Source organism: Toxorhynchites rutilus, chromosome 3 (assembly GCF_029784135.1).
Source record: "Toxorhynchites rutilus septentrionalis strain SRP chromosome 3, ASM2978413v1, whole genome shotgun sequence".
Taxonomy (NCBI): Eukaryota; Metazoa; Arthropoda; class Insecta; order Diptera; family Culicidae; genus Toxorhynchites; species Toxorhynchites rutilus.
In genome coordinates this window covers 89554157-89571671 of record NC_073746.1, presented here as the reverse complement: position 1 = coordinate 89571671, position 17515 = coordinate 89554157, and the positions used below count along the sequence as shown (strand labels likewise).

The 17515-nt window shown below is 38.3% G+C and overlaps 1 protein-coding gene across 1 annotated transcript; it reads right to left on the bottom strand.

The window, feature by feature from the left end:
* Positions 1 to 90: 90 nt before the first annotated feature.
* Positions 91 to 17174, bottom strand: LOC129778062 (equilibrative nucleoside transporter 1). Its single transcript, XM_055784712.1, has 4 exons — positions 16490 to 17174; positions 16129 to 16420; positions 734 to 1281; positions 91 to 677 (listed from the first exon to the last, which is right to left on the bottom strand). The coding sequence occupies exons 1-4, from the start codon at positions 16799 to 16801 to the stop codon at positions 363 to 365; spliced, it is 1467 nt and encodes a 488-aa protein (XP_055640687.1). The 5' UTR covers positions 16802 to 17174; the 3' UTR covers positions 91 to 362.
* Positions 17175 to 17515: the final 341 nt, after the last annotated feature.

Below are 17515 nucleotides of genomic sequence, written 5' to 3'. Positions count from 1 at the left end.
GATAAACAACATATTTGATTGTTGGGCCGGAAGGCGTACCTTAGCCCACCATAAAGGATTATGTGATATTAAAGAATAAAGAATTTCACATTTTGTCAAGCATCATACTCTGTGTATAATTAGCGATATGTACTTAAAACTAGTGTCTCAGTTTCATTGTCCTAGTTAAATATGATTTGCCTAAAACGATTAAATACGTTACCCTGCATGACAACAACATCACGTCACGCAATCCAAAACTTCTTCATCTACATCTAACGAGTAATATCTTAACAACAATATCGCAGATCTGTCAGTGGTTCGACTTACCCCCATTCTCCGCTTGAAAATTATGGACCCGTAAACTTTTGCAACGTGAGAACTCACTTGATCATCTCGATAATCATGTAACTAATGGTAGAGCCGCAGGCGAGACCCACGCCCAGGAATGCAGCCATCATCGAAGAAGCCATCTCTTTTTCACACTCATCGACCGCTTTCGGTGCACTAATTAAAGCAATATTGGCAATGTATCCGTTGGACAGAGCAAATCCAGCCATCAAGGCTATGAATATGTAATCCGAGTGAATCAAAACCGGAAAGTTGTGATGAGGTCTTATGTTACACACCAGCATGGCTGGCACAAATGCGATACGCGCAATGGTAATGATACTGATTTGGAACGGACTATGGGCGGGCTGCAAAAAAAATGTCATTAAAGATTACATCCGTTGAAAATCATAATTGATCTTACCCATTCCAGAAAACCGGCCAGAACTCTCCCGATGTAATCGCCTGTGTTGAACAGCAGATAGTTCACGACCGGCAGGAAGTAAACATCGTTCCAGGCGTGGCCTCGATTCTGCGAACCGACCAGAATCGTTACGGCCGGATAGATTGACAGTGTCGTAACGAACACCAGCCATTCGGAGAATCCCAGCAGCCACATCTTCCGAAGGACACCGAAAAACGTTGGACTGTTCTGTGGAAGCAGCTGTCTGGACATTTCATCCACCTCCAGTGAGCTCTTCATCAACGACTTCGATGACGTGTGATAGACGAAGAAGAGAGTTTTCGACATCACAATGTACAGAATGACCGAGATCAGCAGGACGAGGGTGCCGATTATGAAGAATACAAATGCGGTTGACGTTGGCGGAGCGCCGAAAGTGAGCGCGATTATGGCTGCAGCGGCGGAGAAGATGCCACCCAGCGCTTGACCGCTGACCACCGCTGACATGTAGTCGGAAGAAAATTTGCCAGCTATTCCGAACAGGGCTCCCGACATGGTGGCGGAAAATGCTGAAATTGAAATGGGTGAAATTTTACTATTATTGTATCAAAATAATAGAATCTGCGGGAAAAAATCGGTAATCGACAAATTAAATATTGATTCATGAATATAAAAATAAGCATATATGTTTCTTCGAGAAATAAAAAAAGGATTTCCACATTTTTTGGCTGGAAGATCATTTAAAATACGAGGGTCATTCAAAAAATAAGTTTCAGCGCCTCAGAAATCGCAGAAAAATAAAGTTAGGACAAAAAACAAGGTGATTTTCGTAACCAACGTTTTATTTTCTATTTTTCTACATAATCGCCGTAGCGTTCGAGGAATGAGTTTTTCTATTCCAAGCTCGAAGTGCGTAGCGTTCAACTTTTTGAAGTACGATGTAACTGCGTCACGAATTTCTTCAGTGTTATCGAATCGTTGACCGCGGAACGCCTGTTTCATCAGCGTACTATTGTGAAGTTTTGGACCGATAAAGAACCACGATTAAGAACAAAAGGCCAGGTTTATTGACGAAAGGAGTGTTCCTCATTCACGATCATGCGCGGCCCCACTCTGCTCGCGTAACTCAAGAGCAATTGAAAAAAATCAAATGGGCTGTGTTCGAGCATCCTCCTTACTCCCCAGACCTCGACCCTAGCGACTATCACTTATTCCCGGGGATGAAACAGGCGTTTGGCGGTCAACGATTTGATAACACTGAAGAAATTCGTGACGCAGTTACATCATACTTCAAAAAGTTGGACGTTACGCACTTCGCGCTCGGAATAGAAAAACTCGTGCCACGCTATGAAAAATCAAACGTTACGGCGATTATGTAGAAAAATAGAAAATAAAACGTAGATTACGAAAATCACCTTATTTGTTGTTCTAACTTTATTTTTCCGCGATTTCTGAGGCACTGTAACTTATTTTTTGAACGATCCTCGTATTAGAGTTCTGTTCAGATGTTTGGAAAATATATTGTTCCAGTTAAAATCAGAAAATTATATGCAATATTATTCATTAATATTGATCCATATTATCAGACGTATCCGAAAATTATGTTAAAAACTTATCTCTATGGGATTTTTTTTTATGGTCACACCTCATTCCCCTACACCTTTGTAGGGCTTTGTTGGGCTGGAAGATAATGAAATATAAGGATTTTCTGTAATAGCATCAAACTGAACCAGTAAGCAAGGTAATAAAAATTTTAAAAAACGGACTGGTTTTGTGACAGTTATAAAAATTTTACCAAATGAACATATTGAGGCATTACATGGCATGTCAAGAAAATTTCCAACCCGAAAAACCCCTTGACCGATCAGGAATTGAACCCAGCATCTATGTTCGCTCGCGGATAATCGGGGTTCCACTGTATGCTGGAACTCGCATTCAAATCTGCCACAACCCAGAAAAAATCTCGATATAACCATCTACTTAAGTTTATATAAGTTTACGAGTATTCCGGTTGGGCTATCCCTAGCATTATTCCAGTTTCTTCATTAGACCCTTCAAATGAGTTTTACTGATACTTTAGGCTTTACATAACATAGGGACAACGCGTATACCGGAATTTGCAATCGGATCTGCCACAACCTTGAAAAATCTTGTTATAACCATCTACTTAACAGATAAGATTACGAGTATTCCAGTTGGGCTATCACCAGCTTCATTCCAGGTTCCACATAGAACCCTTCGAAATGAGCTTGAGCTTGGGTAGACTGTACAATTCGTAGTTGCTCTCCGTGATTCTGTGCAGTTTTCGGTGATTCGAGCTTTAAATGGTCAATAACGACGCCGGCCACGTCCTTACAGTCACCAGGGGAAGGGAAGGAATGTTAGTATGAAATTCGCCGCCCGAAGGCCAGAAGGGTCGCCTCTATAGCGTAGTTCCCTAGCGTTTATCATGGAAAGGATAGTTGTTAGTGGAAATGGTTAGGAAAAATCAGGATTCACTGTGGTAAATGATGTGATTCTGAAAACGTGAACTCTCAACTATTCGGCGAAATGAGATTTGAAGAAAATATACATTTCGTTATTCAATTGCTTATTCATAGATATTTTTCCTGACCTGAGAAAGTCATAAAAAACCCCTTTAAAAACTCTCGATCTATATATTTTTTATTAAATCGCGGATACCAAGGTCAGGTTTTTTGGCATTCTGAGAAGGTCGCTAAGAAACCCCTTTAATATTCCTCTTACCGACGATATATTCTTAACCTGAGAAAGTCACCGAGGGAAATCTTTTAAACTCGCTAAAACTGACTATGTATTTCGACACGATGACGACGATGAAACTATGTGAACGAAACAGGTCACCGCACCATCAGTCGTACAACTGACAAACTTCTTGTCCGCTCTGATAATGATTTGTTGTTGCCGCCAAAACACTTCGCGTTGACGGCGTAGAGCCTCACTTTTCACTTCTGGAAAGCCACAATGACAATGAATTTTTAGGTGTGTTAAAGAAACTTATTTTCAACATTATGAATCAAAGTCTACCATTCCGTAACAAATTTGTGGAGAAAAAAAATTTAAACGAAACTCCCGGTATCTACGATCTCATTCATTGTCACTATCTGGGATAGGATTTTCAGTAAACAAACGAATCTACATAAATGAGAATTTGGGCCCTAGTATCAGAGCTTTACGATCCAAGGCGCTACATATGAAGAAGGAAGGAAAGCTGAGCGGAGTATTTACGCGAGGTGGAATCTTGCTCATAAAGAGAAACGGAGATGAGAAGGAGATTACTGTATCGTCAGACAGTGATTTAAGTGAATCAATTTAAACCCGTTCCTTACTAGTTTTTGCATTTCCTTTCTCTCCTATCCTCATATTCCATTCGCTCCCCTCCTAAAAGTCTGTTCGAGTTGCTGCTGATCCTGCCGATGCTGCTGATGCTGCTGATGCTGCTGATGCTGCTGATGCCGCCTATGCTGTTGCTGCTGTTGTTGAATGTGGATGGTACTTTTACCTGGATGCTGTGGATTCTGGAATATAAGCTCTACTGTTTACTGTATGCGTCACATTATTAGAAAAAAAAAAAAAAAAAAATGAATTATGTAATTAGTGTTTTCGAAAAAATGCTCATATATTATCCTCTCTTTATTGCTGTGTCCTTTCCTTATTTACGCAATGGCTAGTGATTCCAATTTTTACACCTCAACGAATTGGTGCGTTCCTGGGACCGTAATGAAATCCGCCTTATACAATGGAAAGCTTTCGATATGTTCTGTGAATAGTCAAAGTATTTGTGCTCGTAGGCTGTGCAAAATTGAAGAATTACGTCAGATCGTGGCAGTTAGTAATGTTGATATAATATGCGTGAGTGAAACATGGTTAAGCGAAAGTATCAATGACTCTATTGTAACTATCAATGGTTATAGTGTTGTTCGAAATGATCGTGTTGGACGAATAGGAGGTGGTGTATGTTTCTATTTAAAAAATGGTCTCGTCTTCAATGTTATTTCAAAATCTAATAATGATACAGGAGTGACTGGTACAGAGTTCATAACAATAGAGGTTATTGTACAAAATGAGAAACTAATGATTACAACTTTGTATAACCCTCCAGAAATGGACTGTTCTGATACAGTGGAAAATTTATTGTCTTCGTATGGTTTTACCTACAAGCATATTTTCTTCATGGGTGATTTTAACACTAACATGTTGAACACCAGTTCACCCAAAAGTGCTAGGCTTTGTAGTCTCATGGATACTCATTCCTTATATTGTGTAGGTAATGAACCTACGTTTTTTCATAGAAATGGAGCTTCGCAACTCGATTTATTCATCACAAATGAACCATCGAAAGTGTTGAGATTCGGTCAAATTGAAGTGCCGGTACTATCGAACCATGACTTAATTTTTGTGTCTCTCGATTTCGGTTTCATGCCAACTTCAAAGCCAATCAAATATCGTGATTACAAAGCCATACACATTGATTCATTGATAGATGCTTTTAATTCCTTTGATTGGAGTGCTTTTTATAGTGTTGATGACTCCAATCTGCAGCTTGAATTCTTAAATAATGTTTTAACTTATCTCCATGATAGATTTGTTCCCATCCGTACTTTTTCTTGTGATAAAAAGCACAATCCTTGGTTTAACCCAATAATAAGCAGAGCTATCATAAACCGTGATTTATTATACAAGAAATGGAAAAACAGTAACGACTTGAATGATCATCTAGCATTCAAAAGGGCTCGTAATCAGGTTAACAGGCTAATACGCACAGCAAAACAAGATTATTTTGCTTCCCGACTTGATCCAAAAATTTCACCGAAGGAATTGTGGAGAAATCTTAGGGAACTTGGTATTGGCCAATCAATTTCCCAAACAGCGATTAATTTTACAGCTGATGAAATCAACTTTAATTTCTGTAATAATTTTTCCGCTAATCATACTGCAATTTCTGGTTCAACAGATTCAAATGCACTTATTCATGATGCTTTTTATTTCGATAGAGTTAATCAAAATGATGTTATTAGCGCTATGTACTCCATTGATTCAAATGCTCTTGGAGTCGATATGTTACCGATAAAATTCTTGAAGGCGATCTGCCCTATTTTAATTGAGCCTATAACACATCTTTTTAATACGATTTTTACAACTAGCGTTTTCCCGGATACCTGGAAAAAATCAAAAGTTATACCAATCAAGAAAAAATCTGGATTAGACACAATGGAAAATTTGCGGCCCATTAGTATCCTTTGTGCTTTATCGAAAGTATTCGAGAAAATAGCCAGAATGAACATCTGTGGATACATAAACCGAAACAATATGTTGAATACGTTTCAATCTGGTTATCGCACAAAACATAGTACTAAAACAGCAATGCTCAAGATAATTGACGATATTGGGCTTGTACTAGATAGGGGTCGCCCGGTTGTACTAATTTTATTGGATTTCTCGAAAGCTTTCGACAGAATATCGCATGAAATTTTATGTCAGAAACTGAGATCTAATTTTGGGTTCTCCATTCATGCTTCTAATCTTATCAAATCGTATTTGAGTAATCGAATACAAGCTGTGTTTAGCGATGAAATTTTATCCCAGTTTCTTCCTGTATCATCTGGGGTTCCTCAAGGATCTATTCTGGGACCTATTTTGTTTTCTATGTATATTAATGACCTCCCAGAAGTAATAAAACATGGCAATATTCATCTTTTTGCTGACGATGTACAATTATATTTTGATTGTAATAGTGCCTCTGTTGTCCAAATATCTCAGAAAATTAATGATGATTTGAAGAGGGTCCTAGATTGGTCCACTAAAAATATGCTCACTTTAAATTTCACGAAAACGAATGCAGTTTTTATATCGAATAGTATTTCTCTTAATTATTTGAAACCATCTTTAATCTTAGACAACAACACAGTTGAATTCGTTGAAAATGCTACCAGTTTGGGTATTCGTATTCAATCAAATTTTGCATGGGATAAATATGTGTCTTCGCAATGTGGGAAAATTTATGCGTGTTTACGTTCATTATATACTTCTTCTTCATTCCTTACTACAGAGACCAAATTAAAACTGTTCAAAAGCCTTATTTTTCCGTATTTTATAGCATGCGATTTCATACTAGATGACGTGTCCAATGTTTCTTTTAATAAGTTAAAAGTAGCTTTGAATTCGTGTGTGCGCTATGTATTCAATTTGAACAGATTTTCCCATGTTTCCCACTTGCAGCATCGCCTAATAGGGTGTCCCCTGGTAAATTTTAGTAAACTACGTTGTTGCTTATTTTTGCACAGCCTTTCGAAAACAAAACAACCTGACTATCTTTACAGTAAGCTACAAATAATGCAAAGTAACAGATCTGTAAAATATATTTTCCCAAGACATCGTACGTCGAAGTACGGGAACTCATTTTTCGTTCGAGGTGTAGCTCATTGGAATTACTTACCTAGCAGTTTATCCAATATTAATTCTTTCACAGCATTTAAGAGAGGATGTATTGAGCATTTTAATTGATAGTTTTTTCACCTTTTAATTGTTAAATTTTTAATAGTTTTTATAAATAGTGTTCACATGCGCTTGTTCTACCTTACGATTACCGATGTGACATTGAAAAGACTCTGGTCTTAAGTTACGCAATACAGAAATAAATGAAAATGAAAAAATGAAAAAAAAAAACTTGTTTCTGACAACGACTCTACATTATAATGACGAGTTCGATAGGGAATATCAGTCCTTCGAAATGAGGTTCATTACTTTTGGAAATTACTTTCCTTTTGCATATGTTCAATCTCAATTTCTATGTTTACCAACGCACGCGATGCTCAAACTGTTGTAGACTTCACAATATTTTGACGTAGAACTACGTCTTTCATTAAGGGTGCCAAATCAGAAAACAGGTCACGCTTCTATGAAATAATGTTAACGTTAACAACTTAATAATAACACGCACGGATTTTGGCGATTTACACACCAAACGAATTGAAAATTCTCTAAGATTTGTTTGATATGCTATACATTGCGATCCCCTGGTGTGTGAATGGTTAAAATTCAAGAAAACTATAAGCGTTTCCATTTCCCCATACATTTGCTCTGTCCATTTGTGTGCTTACCCGAACAGAGCTGTCAATAACGGCCAACTTATCGACGAGCAACGAAGGGGAAATCATAAGATTTAAAATTTCAGTGAATAAAGGAAAAGAAGAAGAAGGATGAAGGGGAATACTTGCAAAGAGTATAAACCACTTGGGTGACGTCTTTAGAGAACCCCTATTGAACTGACAGGAGCCAACATATCGAGTATCCTACTGACAGTTCTGCTTAAGATTTTGCTAACGATTATAGCACCAATCATAGCACCCGGCAGGTATAAACAGTGAATTTTGCTGAGGCAAACTTTCAGTCACGTTCTCTACTCAAGGCAATGAACATCGCTTGTTCTTCCTTGTTTTATTTCATCGCATGTCTTCGTTTCGGATTGAGCTGAGGACGCAACCAAATTACTCACGCGCTGATGTCTCTGGCATTGCAATCATTGCATCAAACTGACGTCATTACATTAAGGTTTTGAGTTACACAATTGTGTGAGGAATCATCAAGCTAGGCTATCGTCGGCCCATAAAAAAAATGTTCTGGAATTTTAGTTTCACCAACTCTCTTCACAAAGGATGAGAGTTAAACAGGAAGGACTTCTGTTGGGAAGAGCGCAAAACGGAGATAAATGTGTGTATATTTAGTTGCTTCAAGTCATCGATATATGGATATTTGGGTGCGTACGCGCGTGTTTCATTACCTGTAAGTAAAAATAGTGCATCTTCGCTACGCTGAAACCCCATTTATGTCTGCTCCCGTGTGCATTGGCCCTGTCACGAAAAATTATTTGGGGAATATCAAACATTTTGAATGTCGTACTAGAATGTTAAAAGTTATTTGGGTTCGCGTGCCAGTCGCAAAACTGCCTCCAACTAGGATTGTATTTGCGCTAATCTTGATCATGATGAAGCAATGCTACTCTTTTCGAGGTTGTTGGATTACCAGGAAGAGTTTATTTCGTTTATTTTGTCACCAAGAAAGTAAATTTCGTTCTGCAATTTTGTATTGGTTTCGCTTGCCAGTAGCAAAACTTTTTTCACAAAGGATGACAGCTGCGCTTATCTTGAGCATGGGAAAGTAATTCCACATTTTTCGAGACCAGTAATATTAACAAAAGCGTTTCTTTTGAGAATAATGCAAAATGATGAGAAATGTTTATAGTCTTAGTAGCTTCAAGCCACCAATGTATGGCTCAGTATGCATGATTCCACTGAGGCAATACTAACTAACATGTAGCATGATAACATGACATTCTACCAAACAGTTATTTCTGAATTTTATAGCATTATAAAATAGTATCCGAAGTTATAAACATGCGACTTATATAAAATAACAACGTAGTTCTACGTCAACAATGCGGTCGTATCTTGGAGACAACCTCCTATATTTTTTAAAAATTAACTAACAACTAAAAAATTAAAAGTAAACTAAATACCATCATTATTATAGTCAGACAAAAATAAAACACAAACACATGCACGAACAAATGCAAAAGCAAGAATCCATCCGTCATTACTTCGTCAATCTATACAATAACACTGACTATCGACCATGTCACAATTCCAAATCATTCTTTAAAAACTCCTTACAAATATTTCGGAATATTCTGAGGTTTGTTGTTATCTCTACTTCACGGGGCAGTTATTATACAATCGGTACCCTATATGAAAAACAGGAAGTGGGTTATATCTATGGTATAACCGCAAGGGTGACGTAGGACTATCGTTGATTTAGAGATCATTTGTTTGAAGTTGAATCTAAATCCATTCTGAATGAATGAATAAATGAATATTTGGGAGACTTCGAAAACGAGAGCGTTACGTTGGAGGCACAAGGTTTTATGCATTCAGTATAGGATACGAAAAACCTTGTTCTGAAGAATAATCTTCAGAAGCTAACCTGCTAACTGTACTTGATTGACAAATCACAAACCCAAATGTATTATATGGATATTTTATGGATAGAAAACATTAAAATAAACTCTTTCGCTTGAATGTAATTTTCAATTCCAAGGGGAACTGGTAGATTATTTTCCAGCAACGATTAGATATTTCCACATTTTCCTCGATACTGGAAGCCCACCAGTGGTTAATGCTAATTCGATAACCACCTGTTAATAGCACTTGATTGAAACATATTTGGTCACAATGTTACATGGATAGACATTCAAATAAACTCTTTCACATGAATGTATTTTTAAATTCCCAGAGGAACTGGCAGATTATTTTCAGTAACGATTAGATATTTCCATATTTTCCTCGATACTGGAAGCCCACCAGTGGTTAATGCTAATTCGATAACCACCTCTTAATAGCACTTGATTGAAACATATTTGGTCACAGTGTTACATGGATAGAAAACATTCAAATAAACTCTTTCACATAAATGTATTTTTAAATTCCCAGAGGAACTGGCAAATTATTTCCCAGCAATGATTAGATCTTTCCGGAACTTTCTCGATGCTGAATGGTACCAAACGGAAAGAATTCTGCGCGTATATGTGTCGATCCTTCGCCGTCCACCTCCTCCAGCACGTTAGGCAACGATGTTGTCTTGTCGATGTCCTCACGAAAAATGAATGTGTCTCACCACCAGAATATCGCTTAAGTATGCTTTTTGTGTGTGATTGAATCGAGAGGTGTGGTTTACGATGGCAATTTGGAAGGCAAACTAGAGGGGAATGAACTCTCTGAGCTCGGAACTTTCGGCGACTGAGCAATAATCGATTGCGGGCGCATACAATATTGGATACGGAAATATCCTACTGATTGGGAAGAATAATCTTCAGAAGCTATCCTGTTAATTGCGATTGATTGAAAAACCACAAAACCAAATGTATTTGGTCACAGTGTTACATGGATAGAAAACATTCAAATAAACTCTTTCACATGAATGTATTTTTAAATTCCCAGAGGAACTGGCTGATTATTTCCCAGCAATGATTAGATCTTTCCGGAACTTTCTCGATGCTGAATGGCATCCAAACGGAAAGAATTCTGCGCGTATATGTGTCGATCCTTCGCCGTCCACCTCCTCCAGCACGTTAGGCAACGATGTTGTCTTGTCGATGTCCTCACGAAAAATGAATGTGTCTCACCACCAGAATATCGCTTAAGTATGCTTTTTGTGTGTGATTGAATCGAGAGGTGTGGTTTACGATGGCAATTTGGAAGGCAAACTAGAGGGGAATGAACTCTCTGAGCTCGGAACTTTCGGCGACTGAGCAATAATCGATTGCGGGCGCATACAATATTGGATACGGAAATATCCTACTGATTGGGAAGAATAATCTTCAGAAGCTATCCTGTTAACTGCGATTGATTGAAAAACCACAAAACCAAATGTATTTGGTCACAGTGTTACATGGATAGAAAACATTCAAATAAACTCTTTCACATGAATGTATTTTTAAATTCCCAGAGGAACTGGCTGATTATTTCCCAGCAATGATTAGATCTTTCCGGAACTTTCTCGATGCTGAATGGCATCCAAACGGAAAGAATTCTGCGCGTATATGTGTCGATCCTTCGCCGTCCACCTCCTCCAGCACGTTAGGCAACGATGTTGTCTTGTCGATGTCCTCACGAAAAATGAATGTGTCTCACCACCAGAATATCGCTTAAGTATGCTTTTTGTGTGTGATTGAATCGAGAGGTGTGGTTTACGATGGCAATTTGGAAGGCAAACTAGAGGGGAATGAACTCTCTGAGCTCGGAACTTTCGGCGACTGAGCAATAATCGATTGCGGGCGCATACAATATTGGATACGGAAATATCCTACTGATTGGGAAGAATAATCTTCAGAAGCTATCCTGTTAATTGCGATTGATTGAAAAACCACAAAACCAAATGTATTTGGTCACAGTGTTACATGGATAGAAAACATTCAAATAAACTCTTTCACATGAATGTATTTTTAAATTCCCAGAGGAACTGGCTGATTATTTCCCAGCAATGATTAGATCTTTCCGGAACTTTCTCGATGCTGAATGGCATCCAAACGGAAAGAATTCTGCGCGTATATGTGTCGATCCTTCGCCGTCCACCTCCTCCAGCACGTTAGGCAACGATGTTGTCTTGTCGATGTCCTCACGAAAAATGAATGTGTCTCACCACCAGAATATCGCTTAAGTATGCTTTTTGTGTGTGATTGAATCGAGAGAAGGTGTGGTTTACGATGGCAATTTGGAAGGCAAACTAGAGGGGAATGAACTCTCTGAGCTCGGAACTTTCGGCGACTGAGCAAGAATCGATTGCTGGCGCATACAATATTGGATACGGAAATATCCTACTGATGGGGAAGAATAATCTTCAGAAGCTATCCTGTTGATTGCGATTGATTGAAAAATCACAAAGCCTAATGTATTTGGTCACAGTGTTACATGGATAGAAAACATTAAAATAAACTCTTTCATATGAATGTAATTTTAAATTCCCAGAGGAACTGGCAGATTATTTTCAGTAACGATTAGATATTTCCACATTTTCCTCGATACTGGAAGCCCACCAGTGGTTAATGCTAACTCGATAACCATCTGTTAATAGCACTTGATTGAAACATATTTGGTCACAGTGTTACATGGATAGAAAACATTCAAATAAACTCTTTCACATGAATGTATTTTTAAATTCCTAGAGGAACTGGCAGATTATTTTCCGGATCTATCTCGATCCAAACGGAAAGAATTCCGTGCGTGTATGTGTGTGTGTGTGTGTAGCGGCTGCTTCGAGATCTTCCCGGGGAACCGTTTGTAGCATCACTCTCCTCCTGATGGATTCCCTTCTGGCCTAAGGTGCACAAACAGGCTCTTGGTGACACCGTTCATCCGCGCTTTCATGATAAATGAAGAGCTTCACCACAACAGCGACAACATGCTCCAATCGCTGTTCAATTAGAACTGAGTGGATTTCCGAGCGGCGCTCGCTTATATACCGATTGGTGATTTCAATAGCCTATTTTGAAAGCAAATTTAAGACTATTGAAACAAGTTTTTGGATCAGAAAGTAACAAGTATAGAACGCGTAGACATTTTATCTTTCGAATGAAGTGTTTATCATACCATTTCGTTCAGTTGTTTGGGAGCTATTAACACTCAAAATCTCGGTCTCCGGCGTAACGCTTTCGTTTTCGAAACTTTGATTTTACACCCCGGTATAGAAATGAAAGACGTAGTCCTACGTCAAAAAATAGAAAATTCCAAATGACATTATACACAATATAAAATGGGTGGGTTATATCTATGATATAACCGCAAAGTTGACGTGGGACTATCTTAGCTCAGCAATTATTTGTTTGTATTGATTAAAATTTTGAATGAATGAAACTATTTCCGAATTCAATTGTGAGTAAAAAGATTGTGTAATGCCATATAAGGGTAATTCATGCAATATATTATGTTCTTCGTTACAAGTAAATTTAATGACAGTCCTTTTACGTTTGGTATGATGACATCTTGGTTTTGATGTCTTTGTTAGACAAACACATTTAGTCAGAACAGAAATGTCCCCGATTTGCATGTATTTGCAATGTCGATTTCCCCACGCTCCATGAATTTGAAACACATTTCAGTCGGAACAAAAATACCCTCGACTTTCATGTATTTGCATTGCCGATTTCTCTAACGCTGCTGGGTTTTGAAGTCTGTGTTAGGGAACACATTTCGGTGCGAACAAAAGTCCCCATACTTTCATGTGTTTGCAATGTCGATTTCCCCAAGGCTGCTTGGTTTTGATGGCAGTGTTGGGGAAACCGTAAATCGGGCCATTCAAAACAAGCTAGTTAGGGCTTTTAGATAACACTTAACATTTTACAGTTATTCAATTGATTATCTAATGAAAAATAATATTTTATTAATTGCGATAGAAGCGTAGAAATATTCCGTATCAATTGATGCAAACATCTTTCCGAACCAGTAAGAAATGTTCGAGTTATAAGCATTCGGAATCTTTCATTATTTTCCTGCATTTTCTATGTTTAGGTTTTCATTTTACCTCCCATATACTCCGGTTAGACGTAGTCCCACGTCAAAAAACCGGACACTTTTTTTGGAAACGATTCGAAAAATTCAAATTATTATTTTTTTGCCAAAGCAATAAATCAACCTAGTACAGAATTTATTGCAATTTCCAAAACAGCTTTTGGTTTGCGGTGCGATCATTATTTATTGAATTATTCAGCATCAAAGACAAAGGGGTAATTTTTCATTCAGTAATATCTCTGTATGGAAAGGTCCTACATGACCGTTCTGGGAACTAAATAAAAGCTGGTTGATAGGGTTAATTGGATTTGCTGTTGAGTTGGTTAGCAAAAAAATGTGCTAGTCCTCAAAGTATTTGAAAAAAACAGGGAAAACCGTGTTTTGTTTTTTCCCGATACTGTTGTTTACTACACTTACAATAAGATAAAAAAGGTGCAAAGAATATCCTTATACCTGAAGGAGCTTTAAAATGATGCATATTCTCATGCGTTGATTTGTCAAATGTCAAAGCATGTCAAAAAGCATCTGAAATTTTCGAATTCGCACTCTGTTCCTCTAATTTTTGTCGTGCGTAGAAAGATAGAATATACAGAAGTGCGCTATTCTATCTGAAAATCCATTTTCGCTTTCGAACAAAGATCAACTTTACGGAGTCTTCATAGCCACTTGGTTACGCGTTCGCTTAACAAGCTATCGATCGTGAGTTCAAACTCAGGGCCCTCAATTGACCATCTTTGTGTTGATATAGAATAACTACGTCCACGCAACCATCATCAGCGATGGAAATCGATCCACGGTGGAACAAAGATCGAATCATCCATACAACTGCTCTGCTCTGCAAGAAACATCGGGCTGCTGTTCTATAAATAACCCAACAATGATCAATATCAACTGTCTCCGACGTCCGGTCTGCTGAACAATGGAAGAACAGAAAGAATATCCTTACGCCTAAATGGCTACTACTAAGTAATCTACCATAATGTAATGAAACAGAAAACTTAACGCCTAAATGGCTACTACTAACTACTATGTAATTTACAATTTATAGAAACATAAACATATGTCCATGTACACGATTAAACCCGGCTCTGTTACTGCTAAAATGCTAATGAGCCTAATAAATAAATAAATGGGATAAAAAAAAGATCAACTTTTGTTAGCGCAAACATCGAATTGACTAACAGCGCTTAGGACGATGAAATTGTAGAACATATAGGAATTCAAAATTCCGGATTTGCCGACTTTCCTTCAGAATTTTTCGATTTTTCTTTCCGTAACATTGATCTACGGACAGAAAAGAATACCACAAAATATAGCTGGCTCAAATCTGAACATTTATCGGGGGTTGCGCTTATCAACATCTTTGGCGATCCTTTTTTATTCATTTAGATTATATTGGTGAGTTTTTCTATTACTTCATCCATACAGAACACAGGAGCCATCTCGTCCAGAGCCACAGAGGACGGATTTCATTATATCTCATTCCACTACGGCATCTTCTATCTTTATACGCACCACCCATCGACTAGTCACCATCCTTCTGCCATCATTACTCGGTTGTAACACTGGTGGGTGAACCCAACAATGAAACAAAACGGCTCTTTTCGAGGCCACAAAACAATTATGAAAGAGCTTAACGATGTAATTTTTCACATATCCCAAATCAGCATGCAACAGATAGCCTAATGGAATTCTACGACAACTATGCGATTGTGTATCGGACACAACCCTCCTGTAACTTTTTGTTTGTAGAAATGAATTTGTGGATTGCGAAAAAATTACAATTCAAATTCATTTTGTTTAGTATGAAGTTTTGTTGAACAAACCTGATTCCTCCAATAACACTGAATTTTAATCCAATACTCCTCAGTTTGCCTTACTATTTTGATGGAATAGAATACAAAGAAATCTTTGAAATTTGAAAACAATTTTTGGATCACTTCGAGTTCCGCTAGTATTCGGCACCCACATTTCAGATTAGAGTGATTGACTCTTCCTTAGTGAATTCGTCATGAATTCTAATTAAACGCGCAAATTTTCTGAAAAGTTGTTTTTTTTTGTTGATGTGTTCAAAATTACGAAAACACTATATTTCGCGCATTGTGGAGATAGAACAGGTTATCTAGAACATCTTCCATGTTTAGTATAGCAAAACCTCGAGCTCCATTCATAACAAGCGCTAAACAAAGCTCCCATTTCGCAGCGCAAATTGTATACAAATAAAGTGCAATTCCAAGTACCAATACCACAAGCGAAAACGTGATTCATTTTCACATCATTAGTAATGTTTTTAGCATCGTTTCCGAAACGGTTCACTGTTGTTTTGTGATAGGAACTCACCATTAACAACCACCACCGATGTGATGGTGATAAGAAAGAATGTGTCCTGCCACTGGTCGGTGTCGACTTGGGCCAATGCTGTTGTCCCGACGAATATCGCAAACATCATCACCAACGATCCCGCCATTCGTATGGAGAGAGGTATTCGATGTCCAAAGCAGGCATTCAGCACTAGGAATAATGTGCTTGGTATCGATGCTGCTATGCTGAGGTCCGATTGGAATTCTAGCTGACGAGGCGTGAGTGCGCTTGTGTCGTTGCTCGATATGTTCCGGAATTTGTATTGCCAGTACTGAATGTTTGAGAGAAAAAAATATAAATGGAATCAATGTGAAATCGAGAAATGGTATTCTCGAATTACCTCTTCTGCCGTAACGAAAAAGTTCCACGGCAACAGGGTGGTCATCCCCAGAAGATAAAATACTGCATAGGTAAAGTTGTACTTATCCACTGGGGCAACGCGAAGGCTCCCATCCTCAGCTTTCCTGCATCTGGTTCTGCTTTTTATGCCCACAGTAGCCGTGGTTGGAATGTTGTTAACAGATCCAGCGTTAATCGATCCCGCATAGTTGCAGTCATCTGCAAAGGTGACTTCACTGTCCTCATCGTCGTCTCCCTGCTGCTGAAGCAGTGGTCTATGGATATGGTTCGAGTGCCCAATTGCGTAATCCATTTCTATGGTTTCTAATTTTCTACGGCCACAATTATCTACTGCTTGTACACTAACGTTAACAAACCATACACGATAATGTTGAATGAAGCGAGAAAACCAATCACTTCCTGGACGGAACTCTTATTTTTTCTGTACTTATACGCCTCATACAAACTGTTTATTCATCAGTCGAGAATAAAAATGCTGGACAAAAACAGCGAAACTAAGTCATGATCGCGCGGCGGCAGTGTAAAAACATTCAGCATTCAGAACGGCACAAACGACCATCCACAGCTTCGACAAAGCACTGATTACGGGAAGCCCCCAGCTGACGCCGTAGACGGATTGATCTCAGAGAGAGTGGATGTGTAAAATTATCAAAATAATCAATTTGTAAATAAACATAGGGGCGATAGGGGCACACACTGATGCAAATTGACAATCCATTATTTTTGACAACTGTTGGTGTGAAGATTAGCTGGCGGCTGACACAACGGCGGCTAGGTGTGAAAGGATGGTGTCTATGCTGACGTCTCTATTTTAGTTCGACAGTTTATCGCCAGAGGTCATCCATTTTTAAATGATATACGCGATGACGTAGGTCATCTATCGTGATTTAAAGCAATCAACTCTCAACCAGAATAACAGGTCCGACCCATATTATTTAAATTCCAATGAAAATGTTTATTTTAAGTAACTGGAATTCTCGAAAACCTGTAGCCCTGAGTCTTACTT

Coding starts and splice junctions, on each gene's coding strand:
- LOC129778062 (XM_055784712.1), bottom strand. CDS start 16,801: ATGGATTACGCAATTGGGCACTCGAACCATATCCATAGACCACTGCTT. Junction 16,421..16,489: donor TTTTCGTTACGGCAGAAGAG/GTAATTCGAGAA, acceptor TCAAACATTCAG/TACTGGCAATACAAATTCCG. Junction 1,282..16,128: donor ATCGGTGGTGGTTGTTAATG/GTGAGTTCCTAT, acceptor TTTCAATTTCAG/CATTTTCCGCCACCATGTCG.